The sequence below is a fragment of the Erinaceus europaeus genome, chromosome 2, assembly GCF_950295315.1.
Source record: "Erinaceus europaeus chromosome 2, mEriEur2.1, whole genome shotgun sequence".
In the NCBI taxonomy this organism is placed as follows: Eukaryota; Metazoa; Chordata; class Mammalia; order Eulipotyphla; family Erinaceidae; genus Erinaceus; species Erinaceus europaeus.
In genome coordinates, this window is record NC_080163.1 from 194,608,741 (window position 1) to 194,631,794 (window position 23,054).

At 48.0% G+C, this 23,054-nt stretch overlaps 1 protein-coding gene across 7 annotated transcripts in view; it reads left to right on the forward strand.

The window, feature by feature from the left end:
• Positions 1-23,054, forward strand: part of HIF3A (hypoxia inducible factor 3 subunit alpha) — a 41,030-nt gene that overhangs the window by 12,548 nt on the left and 5,428 nt on the right. For all 7 annotated transcript variants that reach the window (XM_007532212.3, XM_060186095.1, XM_060186094.1 and 4 more), the window contains 9 exons: positions 1,169-1,253; positions 1,681-1,793; positions 2,274-2,482; positions 4,986-5,092; positions 5,984-6,131; positions 14,195-14,313; positions 15,457-15,647; positions 19,876-19,980; positions 22,173-22,444. In XM_007532212.3, the coding sequence (XP_007532274.1) occupies positions 1,169-1,253; positions 1,681-1,793; positions 2,274-2,482; positions 4,986-5,092; positions 5,984-6,131; positions 14,195-14,313; positions 15,457-15,647; positions 19,876-19,980; positions 22,173-22,444 (1,349 nt within the window). The remainder of the gene's footprint in view (positions 1-1,168; positions 1,254-1,680; positions 1,794-2,273; positions 2,483-4,985; positions 5,093-5,983; positions 6,132-14,194; positions 14,314-15,456; positions 15,648-19,875; positions 19,981-22,172; positions 22,445-23,054) is intronic.

Sequence of the window (23,054 nt, forward strand, 5' to 3'; positions counted from 1 at the left end):
CCCTCTCACCCCTCAATTTCTCTCTGTCCTATCAAATAAAAAATTTAAAAAAGGAAAGAAGAAAGGATGGAGCCACTGGGGATAGTGGATATGTGCAGGTACTGAGTCCCACTGATAACTCAGGTGGTAGCAAAAAATACATGCACTGGCAAGCCATGGAAAAAAAATTTTAGTCATTATTGGGGGAAATAATGGCTTATAGAACAGTTATTGACACATGGGTACAGTTTCTCATCTCCCAGAGGTTGGGCGATGGCATACTGGGTTAAGTGCACATAGTACAAAGTGCAAGGGCCTGCACAAGGATCCTGGTTCGAGCCCCCTGATTCGAGCCCCCGGCTCCCCAACTGCAGGGGTGGTTGCTTCACAAGCAGTAAAGCAGGCCTAGAGGTGTCTGCCTTTCTCTCCCCCTCTCAACCCTCCTATCCCCTCTCAATTTCTCTCTGTCCTATCCAATAAAATGGAAAAATTGGCCACCAGGCACTGTGGATTCATAGTGTAGGTACCGATCCCCAGCAATAACCCTGGAGACTAAATAAAATAAAATAAAGTGCAGTTTCCCATCTCCCTGTGATAGATGCCTGCAAAACACTGGCCCCACCTACCCGTGCCCTCCCATCTCCCCCTAGTCCAGAGTCTTTTCCTGCAATCCACCCCACCCAGTCCAAACTTCACCCTGTTTCCCTTTTCTTGCCTAGCTTCTTAAGTGCCACCTATAAGTAAGATCGTCCTGTCTCTGTCCTGCTCCTTTGGCTTATCTCAACTAACATGATTCCTTCAAGTTGCACCGAAGATATGGAAAAGGAGAATGTTTCATCATTTCTCCCAGCTGAGTAGTATTCCTTTGTGTTTATATACCCAGCTTTCTTAGCCACTCATCTGTTGTTGGGTATCTGGGTGCTTCCAGGTTTGGGCTATTACAAAGTGTGCTGCTGTGAACATAGGTGGACAGGGATCTCCTTGGATAGGTGTTGGGTGTTCGTGGCATAGATCCCTAGGAGAGGAACTGCTAGAGCATAGGATAGATACATCCCTAGTGTTCTGAAGAACCTCCAGACTGAGACTGGTGAAATAATCCAGGCTTGTGAATTCACTCAGGAGCTAGAGGCTCCTGTTAAGAGAGATTTCCCTCCAGGACCCCCCTGTTCCTTCCACCCCCTCTCTAAAGCTGGAGCTCATTGGGCATAGCATCTTTGACTTCATCCACCCCTGTGACCAAGAGGAGCTCCAGGATGCCCTGACACCCCGGCCAAGTGAGTGCCCTGGAGACCTCTGCCCCAAGATGACAGAAACTGAGTCTTCTTTGAGGAGGGGCAGAGGGTGCCCTGGGGGTGGGGAGAGGCACAACTCTGCATTGGGGTTTGGGGAGATATGAGCCTGCCTTGAGGATTAGGGGAGCTGACCAGTTCTGGGGGTCTGGGGGGACACTACCCTACCCTGGGGATTTGGGGAGACATGACCCTAGGTTGGGAATCTGGGGGTGGGGAAATGACCCTACTTTGGGGATTGCAGTAGTATGAGGTGCTGCCCTGGGAGACCAGAAGGAGCAGGCCTCCCCCTGGGGGCCCCCCTCTGATTCCAGGTCTCTATTTGGGGGTTGAGGCTGGGGTGTTAGCAGAAACAGAATCTTATCTGAAACTGCTAAGTGAGTGACCTGCTTCCTCCTCCCCACCTCCTCAGGCCTGTCCAGGAAGAAGGTAGAGGCCCCCACAGAGCGGTGCTTCTCCTTGCGAATGAAGAGCACTCTCACCAGCAGGGGGCGCACCCTCAACCTCAAGGCAGCCACCTGGAAGGTGGGCAAGGGCCTGAGCCCTAAGATTCTCCTCTGGAGGGCAACAAAAGGGAAAATAAATTTAAAAAGAGAGACAGATTCTCCCCAGGGCTGGGATTCCATGCTGGGTAAAGCGAATTCTTGTATATCGAGGCTGTTAGGTATCTGTAGATTGGAGTGGGGGTGTGGTGTGTGTGTGGAGTGTGTGTGTGTGGGGGGGGGGGTTGTCCCTGAATCTTCCTTAGATTGCATCTCGGTAAGTCTAGGAGTTCTGTCTCTGGACATAGGAGCCTTCGTGAAGCTGGAATCGGGGGTCCTCCCAGCTCCCTGACCTTATACCCCTGAGGTGTTGGAACAAACCCTTCTTAGGTTACCTCACTATGGGGTTAGACTGAGGGTCTTCAGAACCCTCGGAAGTTAAGTCTGGGAGTAAGATGGAGGGGCACAAAGCTCTCAGCCCCGTGCGTAGCCACCTGCAGCCTCCACCCTTACTCCCCCTCAGGTGCTGCACTGCTCTGGACACATGAGAGCCTATAAGCCCCCCCCACGGACATCCCCATCCGGGAGCCCCAGCATGGAGCCCCCTCTGCAATGCCTGGTGCTCATCTGTGAAGACATCCCCCACCCTGGCAGCCTGGAGCCCCCGCTGGGCCGGGGGGCCTTCCTCAGCCGTCACAGCCTGGACATGAAGTTCACCTACTGCGATGAGAGGTGGGCGGGGCTCGCGACAGGTGGGCGGGGCTCATCTGAGAGGTGGGCGGGGCGCCACTAACTCCACCCTGTGCCTCATGGGAAGTTTTCTCTCTTCTACCCTCCGTGTTCTGTTTGTCTGTCTCTCCCTCCCTCCTTCTCCCGCCCACTCCCCCCTTCTCTCTCTCTCTCTCTCTCTCCCCCCCCCTCTGTTTCATGGGGCCAGGTGGTGGCCTGCCTGGTTAAGTACATCTTACCATGCACAATGACCCAGGTTCAAGTCCCTACCCCTACCTACAAGGGGGAAGTTTCACAAATGGTGAATCAGAGCTGCCAGTATCTCTCTGTCTTCCCCCCCTTCTCCCTCTCAATTTCTCTCTGTTCTATTAAATAAAGAAGAATGAAAGAAAGATACATCATGACTTTCTGATGGCCCAATATTTCCCCAGCTGCTCCTCTCCCCTTGTAATCTCCGTTCTATGTCAATGATGGGAGGACATCCTGAGAAATGTGTTGTTAAGCTATCCCGGTGTGTGACTGCAGCATTAGCAGTGAATTCTGAACTCTTTTTTTTTTTTTTTTTATGAGACTCTGAGGTCCCATGTTTTTGGTTTTTTTAAAAAACCATTCATTTATTTATTTATTCCCTTTTGTTGCCCTTGTTGTTTTACTGTTGTAGCTATTATTGTTGTTATTGATGTCGTCGTTGTTAGATAGGACAGAGAGAAATGGAGAAAGGAGGGGAAGACAGGGGGGAGAGAAAGAGAGATACCTGCAGACCTGCTTCACCGCCTGTGAAGTGACTCCCCTGCAGGTGGGGAGCCAGGGGCTCGAACTGGGATCATTATGCTGGTCCCTGTGCTTCGTGACATGTGTGCTTAACCCACTGCCCTACTGCCAGACTCCCCCTGAACTCTTTCTTAAAGACAGACTTACATATTTATTTTGATAGATCAGAGCACCAGTTTGCTCTAACATGTAACAGTGCCTGGGATTGAACCAGGGTCCTCAGGCATGAGACTCTAACATGCTGAGCTAGCTATGTCCCTGCCCCAGATTTTGTACTCATAGGGGCCATGATGAACCAAACCACATGGGCTTTTTTTTTCTTAATTTTTAAAAATTATCTTTATTTATTGGCTAGAGATAGCTAGAAATCTAGAGGAAAGGAGGAGACAGAGAGGGAGAGAGACACCTGCAGACTTACTTTACCACTCTCAAAGCTTTCCCCCTGCAGGTAGGGACTGGAGGCTTGAACCCGGGTCCTTGCACATTGTAACCTGTACTCAACCAGGTGCGGCACCATCCAGCCCTACCATATGGGTTTAAATGGAATTTTTAAAAAATATTTATTTATTTATTTATTTATTTATTCCCTTTTGTTGCCCTTGTTGTTTTGTTATTGTTGTTATAGTTATTGTTGTCGTTGTTGGATAGGACAGAAATGGAGAGAGGAGGGGAAGACACAGAGGGGGAGAGAAAGATAGACACCTGCAGACCTGTTTCACCGCCTGTGAAGCGACTCCCCTGCAGGTGGGGAGCCGGGGGTTTGAACTGGTATCTTTACACTGGTCCTTGCGCTTTGCGCCACATGTGCTTAACCCGCTGTCCTACTGCTCAACTCCCTAAATTGGATTTAAGGGAAACTCCTGTCTCAGGAGACTCAGTAAATACACAGTGCATAAGGTCGTCACCAGTGTAAATGTGATGTCATGGCGTCACTGGGCAGCAGGAATTTGAGAAGCACCATCATGTATGAAGCCTGTGCTTATCCCAGCATGTGATTGTGGCTTCCTGTTGTTGCTGTTGTCACAGACACAGTAGCTCAAAACAACAGGCATTCTGGAGGTCAGATGTCTGAAATGAGGCATGAGGGACTAAAAATCAAGGACCTTGTTCCTTCTGAAAGAACCAGTGTCCTTGCTTGAAAGCCTTTGGAGGCCTGCATCCCTTGATGGCCTCTCTCTATCATCAAAGCCCCTTGTGGGCTGAAGAGATAGCGTTGGGGTTATGGCTTTCATGCCCGAGGCTCTGAGGCCCCAGGTTTAATCCCCAGCACCACCAACCAGAGCTGAGCAGGGCTCTGGAGAAAACACACACACACACACACACACACACACATCAACAAACTTGCTCATCAACAAACTTGCTTCAGCCTCCAGCCTCCACCTCTTATCACATCTCCCCTTCTGCTGCCTCTCAGAAGTATCCCATTGATGATGTGGGGTTCACCAGTTAATCCAGGGCCATCTCCCCATCCCAAGAGTCATGATTTAATCACAGCTGTGCAAGGTAACATATTCATGGAGTCCAAGAAAGAGGACACAGATGTCTTGGGCTGGAGAGACCTTGTTATTGAGCCTGCGCTCCTGTCTGTCTATTTCCTCTATACTTTTTTCGTACTTGCCGCCTTTCTCTCAGTGACAGTCTCAGGTCTGTCTTTGTGCCTGTGTCCCCCTGCCCTGCCCTCCCACTCTCAGCCTCAATGAGTTGAACTGACCCAACCTCCCTGCACCTGCTCCAGGATCGTGGAGGTCGCCGGCTACAGGCCCGATGACCTGATTGGCTGTTCGGCCTACGAGTACATCCATGCACTGGACTCAGATGCAGTGGCCCAGAGCATCCACACCTGTAAGTGTCCCTCCCATTTCCACAGTCCCTTAGCTGGCCCTTCAGAGCCCTATCTAACAGAGAAGACATGCTCCCGAGGGAGTCACCCCCAGCCCCTCACCAGTTTCCCCATACCCCAAGAAATGACTCCACCCTAAAACCAGCCTTTCAACTCCCTCAGGCCCCAGGGGGCCTTTCCCCACACTAAAACTAGCTCCCAGAACTCCATACCCCAAAGAGATTTTCCCCACCCCAAAACCAGTTTCCCCAGCTCCCCACAGTCCAGAAAGCCTTCCCCCTCTAAACCAGCCTGCCAGCTCTGCAAACCTCAGAGAGCCTTCTTTTCACTCCCAAAACTAGCCCCCAGCTCCCCACACCTCAAGGAAATTCCCTCACCCCAAAACCAGTGTTCCCAGCTCCCCATAACCCAGGGAGGCTTCACTCCATCCTAAAACCAACCTCACCAACTCCACTCCATCCACCCTCAGCCTCCAAGGATCCTTGCCCCAGCCCCAGAGATTTCCCCTACCCTGAAACCAGTCTAGTCTCTCAACTCCCCACACCCTGAGGAATCTCCCCCACCCCATGCCAGAGAACTTTCCCTGGACCCCAAAGCCATCCACCTATCTCCCAAGACTCCAAATAGCCTTTCCCTTTCCTGACATCAGACCCCCCAACTTCCTGCATCCTGAAGGGCCTTCCCCATCCCCAAAACGAGCCTCCCCAGCTCCCTATACCCTAGGGAGCCTTCTTCCACCCAACCCTCAACATTTTTCCTGCTTCCCAAGCCCCAAGGAACTCTTCTTCCCTGACCCCTCTTACCCAACCCCTGTGCCTGAATCTTCTGTCCCCCATGGCCTCTTCTGTGGCCTGACGCTCCCCACCCCCCCATTCCCCTGCACCCCCCCCCAGTGTTGAGCAAAGGTCAGGCAGTCACCGGGCAGTACCGCTTCCTGGCCCGCAGCGGCGGCTACCTGTGGACCCAGACCCAGGCCACCGTGGTGTCGGGGGGTCGAGGCCCCCAGTCTGAGAGCATCGTCTGCGTCCACTTCCTGATCAGGTCAGCGAGAGGGGTTGGGGCGGCTGTGTTTGCCTACTCGCATCCAGCCTGCCTGTGTGTGTGTGTACTAGAGTGAGAGGAGCGCGCACAGGTGTGTGTACTTGAACTTGAACACGTGCAAATGCGTGCCCATCAGTGGAGGAGCTGGCTCAACCTGTCAGAGCACAGAAATATTCTGCTTGAGGCTCTAAACGTCATAGGTTCAATACCCAACACCACCATATCAGAGGAGAGCAGTGTTCTGGTCTCTTACCCTCTTTTATCACTCTCTCTCTCTCTCTCTCTCTCTCTCTCTATATATATATATATATATATATATATGTAATTTTAAAAATTAATTTTATTTATTTTGTTAGAAATAGACTTGAGCCAGGGAAGATACCTGGTCTGCCATGTCTGGAGTCCAGTTTTCACTGCACTGGGGGAAACTTTGGTACTGTAGTGTGTCTATGTGTGTGTGTGTGTGTGTGTCTGTGTGTGTGTGTGTATCTGTGTGTGTGTATCTGTGTGTGTATCTGTGTGTGTGTGTGTGTGTGTGTGAGTATCTGAAAATGTTGGTCTGGAGTGAAGCACCTGCAATGAAAAGGAAAAAAAAATGGAGCCAAAAAATAGCATATTAGTTCTGCAAAAAGATTTTCATGTCTGAGGCATTGAGGTCCCAGGTTCAAGCCGCAGCACCAACAGAAACTACAGCTGAGAAGTGCTCTGGTTAAAAATAAATCTATGTCTTTCTCTCCCTGTCTCTCTCCCCTTCTCTCTTCATTTCTCTCTGTCCTATCGAACAATGATGACATCAATAACAACTACAACAATAAAACAAGGTCAACAAAAGGGAATAAATAAAATATAAAAATAAATAAATAAATCTAAGGGAGTATAGTGGTAGTGCAGTGGGTTAAGTGCATGTGGCACGAAGTGCAAGGTCTGGCGTAAAGATCCCGGTTCGAGCCCACGGCTCCCCACTTGCAGGGGAGTCGCTTCACAATCGGTGAAGCAGATCTGCAAGTGTCTATCTTTCTCTCCCCCTCTCTGTCTTCCCCTCCTCTCTCCATTTCTCTCTGTCCTATCCAACAATGATGACATCAATAACAACAACAATAAAAAACAACAAGGGCAACAAAAGGGAAAATAAACAAATATTTAAAATAAAATAAAAATAAATCTAAGAGAGGTTGGGGGAAAGCGCAGCGGGTTAAGTGCAGTGGTGCAAAGCGCAAGGATCCGGATTCCAGCCCTGGGCTCCCCACCTGCAAGGGAATTGCTTCACAAGTGCTGACTTCAGCAGGTCTGCAGGTGTCCTCTCTTTCTCTTCCCCTCCTCTCTCCATGTCCTATGCAACAACGACGAAATCAATAACAACAATAAAACAACAAGGGCAACAAAAGGGAATAAATAAGTAAATATTAAAATAAATAAATCTAATAAATAAAAAGCACATGTCTGTGTGCACACACATGCAGGAATATGCATGTGTATTAATCATTTAAATAAAATGAGTTTCACATGCAAATTAAAATAAAAGCTGCAGCAGAATTTTGGAAATTTTTGTGCCTTTTTATAAACAGAGGTATCATTTCCATATAGAAATGCCACCCCTTTTTGGTGTAAAGTTCTGTGAGTTTTAACACAGAATAATAGAATTGTGTGACCACAGCCACAGTTATGCTGAAGAATAGTTTTGGAGCCAAGTGGAGGCACACCCAGTGTTGTCATGGGCAAGGACCCATTTAAGCCCCCAATCCCCACCTGCAGGGGAGAAGCTTCATAAGTGGTGGAACAGTGGTGCAACTGTCTGTGTCTCTTCTGTCTCTGTCTCTCACTGAGTTCCAGCAATAATCCTAGTAGCATTTAAAAAAAAAGGGAGTCCGGCGGTAGCTCAGAAGGTTAAGCGCACATGGCGCAAAGTGCAAGGACCTGCGGAAGGATCTCGGTTCAAGTCCCCGGCTCCCCACCTGCAGGGGCGTTGCTTCACAGGCGGTGAAGCAGATCTGCAAGTGTCTATCTTTCTCTCCCCCTCTGTGTCTTCCCCTCCTCTCTCCATTTCTCTCTGTCCTATCCAACAACGACATCAAGAACTACAACAATAAAACAACAAGGGCAACAAAAGGGAAAATAAATAAATATATATATTAAAAAGAAATTGTGAGTAATTAAAAAAAAAGTTTGGAAGTTGAGTGGTAGCGCAGCGGGTTAAGCGCACGTGGCGCAAAGCGCAGAGACCCACGTAAGGATCCTGGTTCAAGCCCCCAGCTCCCCACCTGCAGGGGAGTCGCTTCACAGGTGGCGAAGCAGGTCTGCAGGTGTCTTATCTTTCTCTGCCCCTCTCTGTCTTCCCCTCCTCTCTACATTTCTCTCTGCCCTACAGTGACATCAGTGATGGCAACAATGATAACTACAACAACAATCAAAAACAAGAAGGGCAACAAAATGGAAAATAAAATTTGGAAAAAAAAAGTTTATTGTATCAACAACTGTATTTACTGTAAACCATTAATCTCCCCTCCCCAATTTTTTCATAGTGTAGCCCACCTCATCACCAATCCCTGGAAATCACCAGCCTGTTCTCTTGACTCTAGTGCTTCTTCTTCAAGAAGGTCTTAAGATCCTACAAGTATATATTCTTTTTTTAAAAAAAAAAATCATTTATTTATTCCCTTTTGTTGACCTTGTTTTTTATTGCTGTAGTTATTATTGATGTCGTTATTGTTGGATAGGACAGAGAAAATTGGAAAAAGGAGGGGAAGACAGAGAAGGGGAGAGAAAGACAGACACCTGCAGACCTGCTTCACCGCTTGTGAAGCGACCCTGCATATGGGGAGCCGGGGTCTTGCACCAGGATCCTTACGCCGGTCTTTGAACTTTGCGCCACTTGTGCTTTACCCACTGCGACTCCCACAAATATGGGTCTGATTTTTTTTCCCCCAGAGCACTGCTCAGTTCTAGTGTATGGGGGTACAGGGGAATGGACTGGATTTGGAGCCTGAGGTGTGAGGGTCTCTTTGCATAACCATTCTTCTATCTACCCCCACCCCTGACTTTTTTTAAGATTTATTTTCTTTCTTTTTATTATTTTATTTATTCATTTATTTATTTGCTTCCATGGTTATCTTGTGCTTGGACCCTGCACTGCGAGTCCACTGCTCCTGGGGGCCTTTTTTTCCCCCATTGTTGTTGTTATTGTTGTTGTTGGATAGGACAGAGAGAAATTGAGAGAGGAGGAGAAGAAAGAGAAGGGGAGAGAAAAATATATACCTGAAGACCTTCTCAGCTTTCGAAGAAACCCCCTTGCAGGTGGGGAGCAGGGGGCTTGAACCAGAATCCTTGCGCCAGTCCTTGTGCTTTGCACTATGTGTGCATAACCTGGTGCGCTACAGCCTGCCCCCTTCTTTTCCTTTTCTTTTCTCTTCTTTCTTGCTTTTTAAAAAGATTTTATTTATTTATTCATGAAGAATGATGAGAGGAGAGAGAGAAAGAACCAGATATTACTCTGGTATGTATGTTGCCAGGGACTGAACTGAGGACCTCATGCTTGACAGTTCAATGCTTTATCCACTGCGCCACCTCCAGCACCACAGATATATTTTATTTTTACAAAAAAAATTATTGATTTATTTTATTCCATATGAGAGTTTCACATGAGACAGAGGGAAGGAAAGAGAGAAGCCAGAGCACCACTCTGGTATATGCAGTGCCAGAGATCAAACCTGGACCCTCAGGTTTGCAGGCTCAGTGCTGTCTACCAGCTGTGCTATTTCTGGTCAGATTTCTTTGACCTGCATAATTCTGATGTATCTCTGTCTTGCTGTGTGTCAGCTGTTAATGTTCAATGGTACCCAATGCTCTGAATCTGAATGGAACCCACACTGCTGATCCAGTTTAACCAGTGAGAGGGTATTAAAGCTATTTGCTATTTTGGGCAACAACCAAAAAAAGAAGCTACTGTAAACATTCTCACACAGGATTTTGTAAGATCTTATGTTTTCATTCATTTTGGGTAAACACCTAGGAGTGGAAGGGCTGGGTCATGTGGTCAGTGTATATTTAACTGCATAGGAAACCACCACCAAACTGTTTACCCAAGTGGCTGGACTGCTTTGTGTTCCCATAAGCCATGGACATAGAGGCCAGGGGCCGCCTGTCCTCGCTAGCACTTTGTATGGTCTGTTTTTGTCTTGTCACATCTTTTTTTCATTTTTAATATTTTACTTTATTAGTTCATAAGATAGAGACAAACAGAAATCTAACAGGGAGGAATAGATAGATAGATAGATAGATACCCCTATAGTACAGCTTCACCACTCATGAAACTTCACCCCTGCAAGTGCAGACTGGGAGCTTGAACCCAGGTCCTTGTGCATTGTAACACATGTGCTCAACTGGACACACCACCATCTGGCCTCACTGTATCTTCTAATGGATGTGCTCTGCCAATTGAGTGGTTTATTTTGTTTGTTTTTTTGTTTAGTGATTTAATATTGATTTTTAAGATTATAAGATAATGGGGCTATAATTCCACACCATTCCCACCACTAGAGTTCTGTGTCCCCATCTCCTCCATTGGAAACTGTAGCAATTCTCTAAAGGTCACAGATATGGGTTAATTCGGGGGTTGGTCAGTAGCACAGCAGGTTAAGCGCACATGGTACAAAGCGCAAGAACTGGAGTAAGGATCTGGGATCGAGCCCTGGCTCCCCACCTGCAGGGAAGTCACTTCACAGGTGGTGAAACAGGTCTGCAGGTATCTTATCTTTCTCTCCCTCTCTCTGTCCTCCCCTCTTCTCTTGATTTCTCTCTGTACTATCCAACAATAACGATATTAATAACAATAATAATAACCACAGCAACGATAAAAAACAACAAGGGCCACAAAAAGGAAAAAAAAAATCGCCTCCAGGAGCAGTGGATTTGTGGTGCAGACACCGAACCTCAGCAATAACCCTGGAGGCAAAAATAAGAATAAAAAAGATATGCATTAATTCTCTATGTCTATGTCTATGGTCCTGACTTCACTTCTAAGTCACACCTATACCTATTACTACTCCTGAGTATATATACTTCCTTTTCCCTCTTCTTTCTCAGATTAGTGAAACAGTGCCTGGCTTCCCCTGGTGATTTCCACATTTCCTTCCCTTTCAGTGATATAAAAAACAAAGACTCCGGAGCCAGGTGGTGGTGCACCTGACTGAGCACACACATTACAATGCACAAGGACCTAGGTTCAAGCCCCTGGTCCCTACCTGCAGGGGAAAGCTTCATGAGTGGTGAAGCAGGACTGCAAGTGCCTCTCTGTCTCTCCCTCTCTATCTCCCCCTCCCCTCTCAATTTCTCTCTGTCACTATCCAATAAATAAATTAAAAAAAAAAAAAAGATTCCTGGTGACAAATATTCCAGGGCCGAGTAGAGCTGGGGTCAGACCCTCTGGTTATCTTACCCACCCACCCCTTTTTTTTTAATTTTTAAAATTTATTTATTTTCCCTTTTGTTGCCCTTGTTGTTTTTATTATTGTTGTAGTTATTAGATAGGACAGAGAGAAATGGAGAGAGGAGGAGAAGACAGAGAGGGAGAGAGAAACATAGACACCTGCAGACCTGTGAAGTGACTCCCCTGCAAGTGGGGAGCCGGGGGCTTGAACTGGGATCCTTACACCAGTCCTTGTGCTTCGAGCCATGTGCGCTTAACCCGCTGTGCTATCACCCAACTCCCTTTTTTTTCCTTCTTCTTTTTTTTTTTTTTTTACCATAGCGCTGCTCAGCTCTGGTTTATCATGGTGTGGGAAATTGAACCTGAGACTTTGGAACCTCAGACCTAAGAGTCTCTTTGCATAACCATTATGCTATCTACCCCCATCCCAGTTTCCCCTATCTTTCCCCCCCTCTGGGAGTATGGAACAGAAGTCTTTTTGGGGTGCAGAAGGAGGTCTGTCTTCTGTAGTTGCTTCTCCGCTGGACATGGGTGTTGGCAGGTGGATCCATACCCCCAGTCTGTCTCTATCTTCCCTAGTGGGGTAGGGCTTTGGGGAGGTGAGGTTCCAGGACATGTTGGCAAGGTCATCTACCAGTTGAGCTCTTGTTCCTGTCACTATCATTTAGCCAAAGACCTTAGCATGGCTCCCCAAGCCCTGTGTGACCTACCTCCTGCCTCCCTCCCCTTCTCACTCCAAATATCAGGGCCTTTGCACATACTCCTCTTTCTTCCTCAGGATGCTCTCTTCCTTTTCCTCCTCCCCTTTCTCCAGAATCAGGCTGGGTCTTAGTCTAGATGTCACTTCCTGAAGGGTCCCTTTTCCTAAGCCCTTATTAAAAAAATCAAGTCTCCCCATTTCCTCCCCTGATATATTGTATTTTTTTATTGTTGTAGTTATTATTGTTATTGATGTCTTCGTTGTTAGATAGGACAGAGATATGGAGAGATGAGGGGAAGACAGAGAGGGAGAAGAGAAAGACACCTGCAGACCTGCTTCACTGTTTGTGAAGTGACTCCCCTGCAGGTGGGGAGCCGGGGGCTTAAACCGGGATCCTTATGCCAGTCTTTGCACTTTGTGCCACATGCGCTTAACCCGCTGCACTACTGCCCGACTACCGATATATTGTATTTTTAACCCAGAACTCTTAAGACTGTTTGTAACTAATTATTTATATGTTCAACCTTCCTTAATTGCTCTGTTTCAAAATGGAAACCAGGTCCAGGTGGTGTCTCACCCTGTAAATGGCATGTGTTACCATGCAGGAGAATCTAGGTCCAAGCCCTCCAGTTCCCAGCGGCAAGGAAGGGAAGCTTCACAGGTGGTAAAGCAGTGCTTCAGATGTCTCTTCTTCTCTCTGTCTCTCCCTCTCTCTCTGCCTCTCACTTTCTGTTAAGAAAGTGGTCACTGGGAATGCTGTAGTAATGCTGGCACCCAGCCCCAGTGATAACCCTAAAAAACAACAAACAAAACAAAAAACAACAAAATGGCATTTTATTGAGGAAAGTCTTTTTCTTAATTATTTTTTAAATTATTTCATTTATTTATTTACTTTTAACTAGAGCACTGATCAGCTCTGGTTTATGGTGGTGCAGTAAGGCTTACACCTGGGACATCAGCATAACCATTATGCTATTTACCCCCACCCATTGAGGAAAGTCTTTTTTGCTTTCTCCCCAGCGCTCTGCACAATTTTACCAGGGTCCAAGTTGTCTAGTATGTGTGTGATTGATTGTTTTTTTTTCCAAAACAGATGAGGTGGTTGAGGTCCAAGTCAAAATTGGGGTGGTTCCAACCCAGAAAGTGTTTGGGCAAGGGTAGACAAGGGTTGTACCTTCTCTAGGAGTTGGTGAAAAGACCACCCCCTTTCAGTCCAGGCTAGTGTTATGCAAATGGTGCAAATAGGGCATTCCCCTCCCCCTACCCCACACCAGTTCTCCCAGAAGCCATTTGGGAAGGGAACATTTGGGCTAGAGACTGGAGGGAGGGAGGTGGTGGTGGAGGGTGGGACATAAGACTGTATTTATAAGTCTGTTCCCTTGAATATGAAAAGTATCTATGAATAGATGCTTCATAAATAAAATCTCTGTAAAAATATACCCCCATGAAGTCTTCATATTTGGTAGCAGAAGGAGATGCAAAGTAGACATGTGTCATCCCTGGAGGTATAAGAAGGCGATTTTAAGTGAATCGCTGCAAAGAAAATCTTTCGTTCTTGAGCTTTTCCCTCCGCCCTTCTCCGTTCCCCTCCACCTCCCCTCCCTCTGCCCCTCTGCCCCTTGCCCCCCTCCCTACCCCCTTTCCCCCAGCCCCTCAATCTTTTTCTACCCAGGCTCTGCTAAATGCCGATTCTTTTTTCTGTCTTTCAGAGGGAGCTTGGAAGACAAACTAAAACTTTCTTTTAAGTGCTATTTTAATACAAAGCATTCAGCACAAAACTTAAGCCCTTAAAAAAAGAAACAAGTAAATGTGGCCAATTGTTCTCTCCGCCGCGATGCCCTCCAGCCCCTGGACAAGACTGAGGGGGCTCCGATGTCGTCTGAGGGGCTGGGGCCAAGTGCCCTCCCTGATTCCCACTCCCCTTTCTGCCCTGTACCCCAGCCGTGTGGAAGAGACCGGAGTGGTGCTGTCCCTGGAACAAACGGAGCGACATTCTCGCAGACCCATTCAGAGGGGCACCCCCTCTCAGAAGGACACCCCTAATCCTGGGGAAAGCCTTGGTATGGGGCCTGGCTGGGGGTCGGGTGGGGTTTCATCCCTAAGAAGCTTGGGGAAAAAATCCAAAGAACTCACCCATCACCAGCTACTCCGTGAGCCACTTCCTTTGCTTTACCAGGGCACGCCAGACCCTTTCCTGCCCCAGGGCCTTTGCACATGCAATTTGCTCTGCCCAGAATGTTGTTCTCTTCTTCTGATCTCCCTTTTGTCCTGTGATCCTGGGATGTTTGCTCAGTCTTGTTGCTCTCTGCTTTGTTTGTTTCTTGCATACTGAGGATGGAACCCAGGGTGTCAAGTTCTATCTCCATACATTTCTGCTTTGAATTCTACCATAGCTCCCCAGTGCCCTCTACCCTCAGTTTATTCCTCACTCCTTCCTCCACTGCCCTTAGGCTCCCAGCAGCCTTGATTCTCCCTAGTCTTCCTTCTCCTCCCCCGTCCCCTCCAATCCTGATCCAGCCCTCCACCTTGTGTCCTTCAGGCCTCATTTTTTTTTTCTCCGCTGGCAATCTAGTCCTTGCTTGTCTAGCTCTGAGTGATTGGTGGCTTAATGGTAGGGCACATGCTTTGCATGTCTGAGGTCCTGGGTTTGAACTGCAGCATCCCACCCCCCTCCCAAAAACACAGGGACACAGAACAAAACCCAAAACCATCAAATCAATCCATCTAGTTCAGGATGGGCTTGAAGCCACATCTCCACCTTTGGGGACCTTAGAACTTCCTTGAGGACCTTGAGTCACACCAGCCACCCCCCCAAAAAAAAAAAAAGCCTCAAAGCCCAGTGGCCACATGTGGTTGTGCCCTGCTGGCCAATTGGGCCAGTTACCTGCCAATTGGGCCAGCTGCGTCCATTGCAAATGTGAAAACACCTCCCCACCTAGTGGTCAGTGTTACTGTGCCTCTCCCCCCCTTCCCCCCCCCCCCCCCCCGCGCTCACTAAGCTTCCCCCTTCGGGAGTCTCCCCACAATCTAGCCCTAAGTAGGCTAATTCTGGGCCCAGCATGGGGGTTCCCCAGGCCCCTGCACCTAGTCCTATGCTGATGCCTGCTCTTTTCCCTGTGGTTGGAGGGGAGGGTTGTGCACCCCGCCTGTATCTTGTGTTGTATCCCCATCCCAACCCCACCCCACCCCCGTGTATCCAACAGACACCTCCAGACCCCGGATCCTGGCCTTCCTGCACCCCCCTGCCCTGAGCGAGGCTGCCCTGGCCGCTGACCCCCGCCGTTACTGCAGCCCAGACCTCCGCCGCCTTCTGGCGCCCATTCTGGACGGGGGTCCCGCAGCCACCGCCCTCAGCGCACCCCCAGCCCGGCGTCCCCCCCGAAGTCCTCTTCCGGTAAATGGTTCCCCCTCCTGCCGTGGGCTTGGGCCTCTGTTTCTCCGTCCATTCTCACGCATCCTGCCATGTGTAGGACACAGGACACAGTGCTTTGCACGTATGGGGGCCCTGAGTGCCGTCCACAGCACCCCAAGGAGACTGAGATGATGAGCCAGAAACAAAGAGGGAAGTCAGGAGAGAGGGCCTGGCAAGGTGGGAATGAGATAGCATTGCGGGTGGGTTCCTTTTTTAAAAAAATTAATAGTAGGTGGGGCCGGGTGGGGGCGCACTTGGTTGAGCGCACATGTTACAACGCTCAAGAACCAGGGTTTGAGCCCCAGGTCCCCACCTGCAGGGGGAAAGCTTTACGAGTGGTGAAGCAGTGCTGCAGGTGTCTCTCTGTCTGTCTCCCTCTCTATCATATCCTCCCTTTCGATTTCTGGCTGTCTATCCAATAAATAAATAAAGATAATAAAAAAAAACATTTAAAAAAAATTAATAGTAGGTTACAAGATTGGAAGATTACAGTGTATAATTCCATAGTACACCCACAAGTAAAGTCTGTATCCCCATACTCTCAGGTGGGTTCCTTTTTTTTTTTAACCAGAGCACTGCTCAGCTCTGGCTTATGGTGGTGCAGAGGATTGAACCTGGGACTTTGGAGCCTCAGGCATGAGAGTCTGTTTGCATAACCCTTATGTTATCTACCCTCCACACTATGAGGTGGGCTCCTTTAAAAATCTTTGTTTGTGGGAATGTGCAGTCCCACTGCTGAGCAGCCACCCAAAGCCTTTTAAAAAATATATTTATTTATTCCCTTTTGTTGCCCTTGTTTCATTGTTGTAGTTATTATTGCTGTCATTGTTGTTGGATAGGACAGAGAGAAATGGAGAGAGGAGGGGAAGACAGAGAGGGGAAGAGAAAGATAGACACCTGCAGATCTGTGTCATCGCTGGTGAAGCGACTCCCCTGCAGGTGGGGAGCCGGGGGCTTGAACTGGGATCCTTACGCGGGTCCTTGTGCTTTGCGTCACCTGCACTTAACCTGCTGCGCTACTGCCCGACTGCCTGCCATTTTTTTTGCACTCTGTTTTCAAGAGAAAGAAAGAAAGGCTGGCAGACAGGTTTCCCCATAGTGCCTCAGGGCATCAACCTTGCTAAGGTTCTCTATCGTGTGAGTTCTCTCCATTAGGACCTAGCATCTTGGGCTGGGGAGATTGCACAATGGTTTATGCAACAGGCTTTGATGCCTGAGGCTCCAGAGTCCCACATTCAATCCCCAACACCACCTCAAGCCAGAGCTGAGAAGGGCTCTGATATCTCTTTCTCACTCTCTATCTTTCACTCATTAAAATTAAATAAATAGGGAGTCGGGCAGTACTGCAGCGGGTTATGTGCACTTGGCGCGAAGTGCAAGGACCAGCATAAGGATCCTGGTTCGAGGCCCCGGTTCGAGCCCCCGGCCCCCCACCTGCAGGGGAGTCATTTCACAAGCAGTGAAGCAGGTCTGCAGGTGTCTATCTTTCTCTCCCCCTCTCTGTCTTCCCCTCCTCTCTCTATTTCTCTCTGTCCTATCCAACAACAACAATAATAACTACAACAATAAAACAGCATGGGCAACAAAAGGGAATAAATAAATATTTTTTAATTAAATAAAATATTTAAAAATTAAGTAAGTAAATAAATAAGTCTTTTAAGAAAGGAGGAGGGATGTAAGTAAATAAATAAATCTTTTTTTTTTTGCCTCCGGGGTTATTGCTGGGGCTCGGTGCCTGCACCACGAATCCACTGCTCCTGGAGGCCATTTTTTCCCTTTCGTTGCCCTGGTTGTTTTATCGTTGTTGTAGTTATTATTATCGCTGTCATTGATGTCGTCATTGTTGGATAGGACAGAGAGAAATGGAGAGAGGAGGGGAAGACAGAGAGGAGGAGAGAAAGATAGACACCTGCAGACCTGCTTCACTGTTTGTGAAGCGACTCCCCTACAGGTGGGGAGCCGGGGGCTGGAACCGGAATCCGGAGGAAGGACGTAGGAGCTTGATGTGGCCCTGGAGATGGTGCAATTGGTAGAGCACTGGGCTCTCAGGCATGAGGTTGTGAGTTCTTCTTCTTCTAGCGTTTGCCCTTCTTCCGTAGCCAGTCAACAGCTTCAGGTTGAGCCTGATGTAAAGTTTCGAGACCTCCTCTGAATCTGGAGAGGTGGCAGTCGTTGACTATGTGGGTCATAGTCTGTCTGGAGCCACAGGGGCAGTTCGGGTCGTCTCTGGCTCCCCAGTGATGGAACATAGCAGTGCACCGGCCATGGCCTGTTCGATAGCGATTGAGGAGGGCCCAATCATAACGTACTAGGTCAAAGCCAGGTTGACGCTTGCAGGGGTCTGTGATGAGGTGTTTGTTCTTTACCTCAGCTGACTGCCAACTCTGTTTCCAAGAGACTGGAACAGAGAAGTTCAGTGTAGGCATAGGGTTCAAGCGTTGGACAGGGTGGGCGAAGATATCCGCGTATATTGGCAGGTCCGGTCGAGCGTAGACGTGGGAAATGAACTTAGATGATGCCGCATCCCGACGAATATCTGGCGGGGCGATGTTGCTAAGAACTGGCAGCCATGGAACCGGGGTGGAACGGATGGTTCCAGAAATGAGCCTCATGGAGGAATATAATTTGGAATCGACCAAGTGGACATGGGGGCTACGGAACCATACTGGGGCACAGTATTCTGCAGTGGAATAGCATAATGCCAGAGATGATGATCGTAGTATGGAAGCGCTCGCGCCCCATGAGGAGCTGGCCAGTCTTGCAATGATGTGATTCCTCGCGCCCACCTTTGCTGCAGTTTTTATGAGATGTTCGTGAAATGACAGAGTGCGATCGAGAGTAACGCCAAGATAGACTGGCTGGGCTTCATGCCGGATTCTCATATCGCCAAGCTGCACATTAAGCTCACGCGAGGCCGAGGCATGGTGTAGATGGAAAACAGATGATACCGTTTTTGCAGTGCTAGGGATTAGTCGCCATTTTTTACAGTAATCAGATATCAGAGACATGTCTTTCGTGAGTGTTTCCTCGAGGATGTCAAACTTGGATGCCTGAGTTTCACAGCAGATGTCATCGGCATAGATGAACTTCCTTGAAGAAGTTTCTGGGAGGTCATTGATGTAAATATTAAATAGCATAGGAGCCAGAACAGAGCCCTGGGGGAGGCCACTTGAGACAAGTCTCCATCTGCTAGACTTGTCACCCAGATGCACCCAGAATCTTCTGTTTTGGAGAAGAGTTGTGAGTTTATCTCCAGCCTTGCATAGACTAGAGTGATATTCTAGTTCTCTCTTTGTCTCTCACTCATAAAAAAGTCAATTTCAGTAACAGTAGTAGTAGTAATAATAATAAGACAGTGGGGCTGGGGACATAGCATAATGGTTGTGCAGAAACACTTTTTAAAAAATAAATTTTTTTAAATTTATTCCCTTTTGTTGCCCTTGCTGTTTATTGTTGTAGTTGTTATTGATGTTGTCATTGTTGGATAGGACAGAAAGAAATGGAGAGAGTAGGGGAAGACAGAGAGGGGGAGAGAAAGATAGACACCTGAAGACCTGCTTCACCGCCTGTGAAGTGACTCCCCTGCAGGTGGGGGCAAAAACACTTTCATGCCTGAGGCTCCCAAGGTCCCTGGTTCAATCTCCAGCACCACCATAAGCCAGAGCTGAGCAGTGCTCTGATAAAAATAAATACAATAAATACAATAATAATAATAAAAGATAGTAGCACCCAGTAGAAGCCCCGTGGACCCCAGCCGTGGTTGTTTATCCCCCAGAGTCCAGATAATCTGACCTTGACACACGGGTCCAGATTGTCTGCTGCTGACCTTTCTTACTCCCCTTCTCTGCCACCCCCCATACCCTGTCTCCACTTGACAAATAGACTCTGACCTTTGACCTCACTCACCCTTGACCCCTGGGGCAGCTAGATGCTCTATTGTCTTCTTTCAGAAGCCAGATCCCCAACACCTTTCACTGATATAGGGCTTGAAAGTTCTGGACTCAGGCTCTGACTTCTGGAACATCCTATGATTGTCCTGAGGCTCTGTCCCCAGGCTTCAGAAGTCACTCGCAGTTGCTACTCATCCCTTAGCTGTTCAGCTGTCTGGCATTTGGCCCTCACTTATTCCACTCCTGAGCTCCAACGTGCAAACTGCCTTCCTCGTGACATCTCCTGGGCTTTCCTTGATTCTCCGCCTCGCCTCCCACAGGCAGACCTCCCGGATGACCTGCTCATGAGCATGGAGCCAGCACACAGACTCTTGGCTTCCAGGAAAGACCTGGAGGCGGTGGAGACAGATCTGGATATCACTCGGGTAAGGCCGACCTACAAGGGATGATGATCTTCACCTCTGTGCTCCTGAGTTGACATACCTACACTTTAGAGAAGGATAGAGTAGGGATGGGGTGGGGCAGACAGATAGATAGCATGATGGTTATGCAAATAGACTCTCATTCCAGAGGCTCAGAAGTCTCAGGTTCAAACCCAGCACCACCATAAGCCAGAACTGAGCAGTGCTCTGGTAAAACAAATATAAAAGTAGTGGATAATTTTTTGGTTTGTTTTTAGTATGACAATTATTGCTGGAGCTCAGTACTTACACAGTGACTCATGATCTCACTGGCTATTATTATTATTTTTTTTTTTTGAGGGGCCAGGTTGTGGCACACCTATTCCAAGCACACATGCTACAATGCACAAGGACCCTGGTTTGAGGTCCCACTCCCCACTTGCAGAGGGGATGTTTCATGACCTCTGAAACAGGTTTACAGATGTCTTTCACTCTCCCTCTCTATCTTCACCTCCGTTCTCAAATTCTGTCCCATCAAATTTAAAAAAAGAAAGGAAAAAAAAAAAGAAAGAAAAAGAAAAATGGCCACCCAGAGCGGTGGCACTGAGCTCCAGCAATTACCCTGGTGGCAATAAGAAAAAAAAAATTTTTTTTAATAGAAGTGTGAGAGACCAAAAAAAAAATAAAAAAAGGAGAGATACCTAAAGCCTTACCACTTTGAGACTTCCAGCTTGCAGGTGAGGAGTTGGATGAGTAACATGCGTGCTCTACTAGGTGCACCACTGCTCAGCCTCTACATAATTTTCTTTAAACAGAGCATTGTGGGCCAGAGAGATAGCTCAGTGGGCAGGGCGTGTGCCTTCCCTGTGGCTCATATCCTAGTACCAATGGGAGGTGTTATGGCGTGGAAGGAAGTTCTGCCACTGTTCTCTCTCTCTCTGAGAAAGTTGTCCCATAGCAGTGAATTTGGACATGCACAAGACCCCACCAAAAATAAAATAAAATAAATGATAAAGTTCAGTAGATTTTTTGTGGACCAGGGCTGTAGCTCAGCAGTGGAGCACATCCCTGACGTGTACAGCAGACTGGTGCTCTGGTGTTTCTCTGTCTCTCTGTCTCTCTCTGTCTCTCTCTTTCTCTCTAAGAAATTAAATCTTCAGAAAAACTTTGGGAGGGAGTGGGTAGATAGCATAATGGTTATGCAGAGAGACTCTCGTGCCTGAGGCTCCAAAGTCCCAGGTTCAATCTCCTGCACCACCATTAGCTAGTGCTGAGCAGTGCTCTGGTAAAATAAATAAATAAATAAATAAATAAATAAATAAATAACATTTAAAGAGGGAAATGTTTTTTTATTTATATTATTATTATTATTATTGCCAAAGCACTAATCAACTCTGACTTATAGCAAGAAAAAAAGAAAGAAAGAAAGAAAAAAAGAAAGAAAGAAAAAGAAACAGAAAAGAAAGGAAAACTTTTGGGGGGAGAGTTCAGGTCCTGGAATATGATAATGGAGGAAGACGTAGGCACTGGGCGGGGAGGTAGAGTGTTATACAGAAATCTGAGAATTTTTTTTTTTTTTTTGCCTCCAGGGTTATTGCTGGGGCTACACTGCCAATACACTGCTCCTGGAGGCTTTTTTTTTTTTGCCCTTGTTATTGTTGTTGTTGTCATTGATGTCATTGTTGTCATTATTGTTGGACAGGACAGAGAGAAATCAAGAGAGGAGAAGACAGAGAGATGAAGAGAAAGAAACTGTAGACCTGCTTGTGAAGCAACCCCCCTGCAGATGGGGAGCTGGGGGCTCGAACCAGGATCTTTATGCTGGTTCTTGCGCTTGATGCCATGTGTGCTTAACCCACTCCGCTACTGCTCAACCCCTTGGGGCCTTTCTTATGCCCGTTTTACAGACAAGGAAGCTAAGCTCAGTCTCTTCTGGCTCAGAACCAGGGCCTCATGCAGATGTGATTTTACCTCTAGACCTTGGTCTTATTCAGAGAGAGAAAGAGAAAGAGAGCTTCTCCTGGTGTCGTAGCACCTCCCATGTGGTGCCAGGGCATGAACCTGGGCCAAGCACATGGCCAGGCAGGCATCCTACCAGTTATGAGGCCCAAACTCTTGACCTCAGGCACAAAACTCAGAGGCAATGGAGCCAGGCTCTGGTTCAGGCCCACCCAATGCCAAGGCTTGTGCTGGTCACCTCCCATTACCCCCTGCAGGACGTTGATGCCTTAGACTTGGAGATGCTGGCCCCCTACATTTCCATGGATGACGACTTCCAGCTCAGCTCCAGCGAGCAGCTGCCCCGGGCCTATCGCAGGCCTCCAGGAACCGTTCCTCGGCCCCGAGCTCGAAGCTTCCACGGCCTGTCACCCCCAACCCCTGAGCCCTCCTTGCTGCCCCGATGGGGGAGTGACCCCCGGCTGAACTGCTCCAGTCCATCCAGAGCGGACCCCTCGGCGTCCTCCCCCACGACTGGGGCTCGGAAAAGGTGAGCCACAGGGAAGGGACAGGGGGTAAAGGACGTTCAGAGACTGTCCCTGGCCCACAGCCACTGTCCCCAGCATGTGCTACATTTGTTCCGACGGCTCTGTCCTTGACCCAAACTGACCTGGGTCTTTATCCGTTGTCCCCATGATGTAGCTAAATCCTACTGCTTACCCAGGGTCCTCTCCGTTGTGTCAGATTTATATCTGGCTGAGTAACAGTTTGTGTCCCTGTTAAGATGCCCCTTTGCCACAGTGTTGGAGAAATCTAGAACTCTGTGTCCTGGCATCTTTGAGAGTTTTCTGAAAGTATGAACTGCACACCACAGCACACACACATTTACACACAAGTAGAGAGACACTTTTGTGTATGATTTCAGGGGGTCCATTTTCCTCTTTCGAAGAGGTTAAGTCATGCATATGCAGGCTTTTGCTCCCTTAGCTGCATATTTAGCCTCCAGAACATTCTCTTTACTCTCTTTCTGTGTTATTTATTTTTAAATTTTAAATTATCTTTATTTATTTGATAGAGATAGCCAGATATTGAGAGGGAAAGGGGGAGATAGAAAGAAAGAAAGAGAGACAGAGACACCTGCAGCACTGCTTCACCCCTCT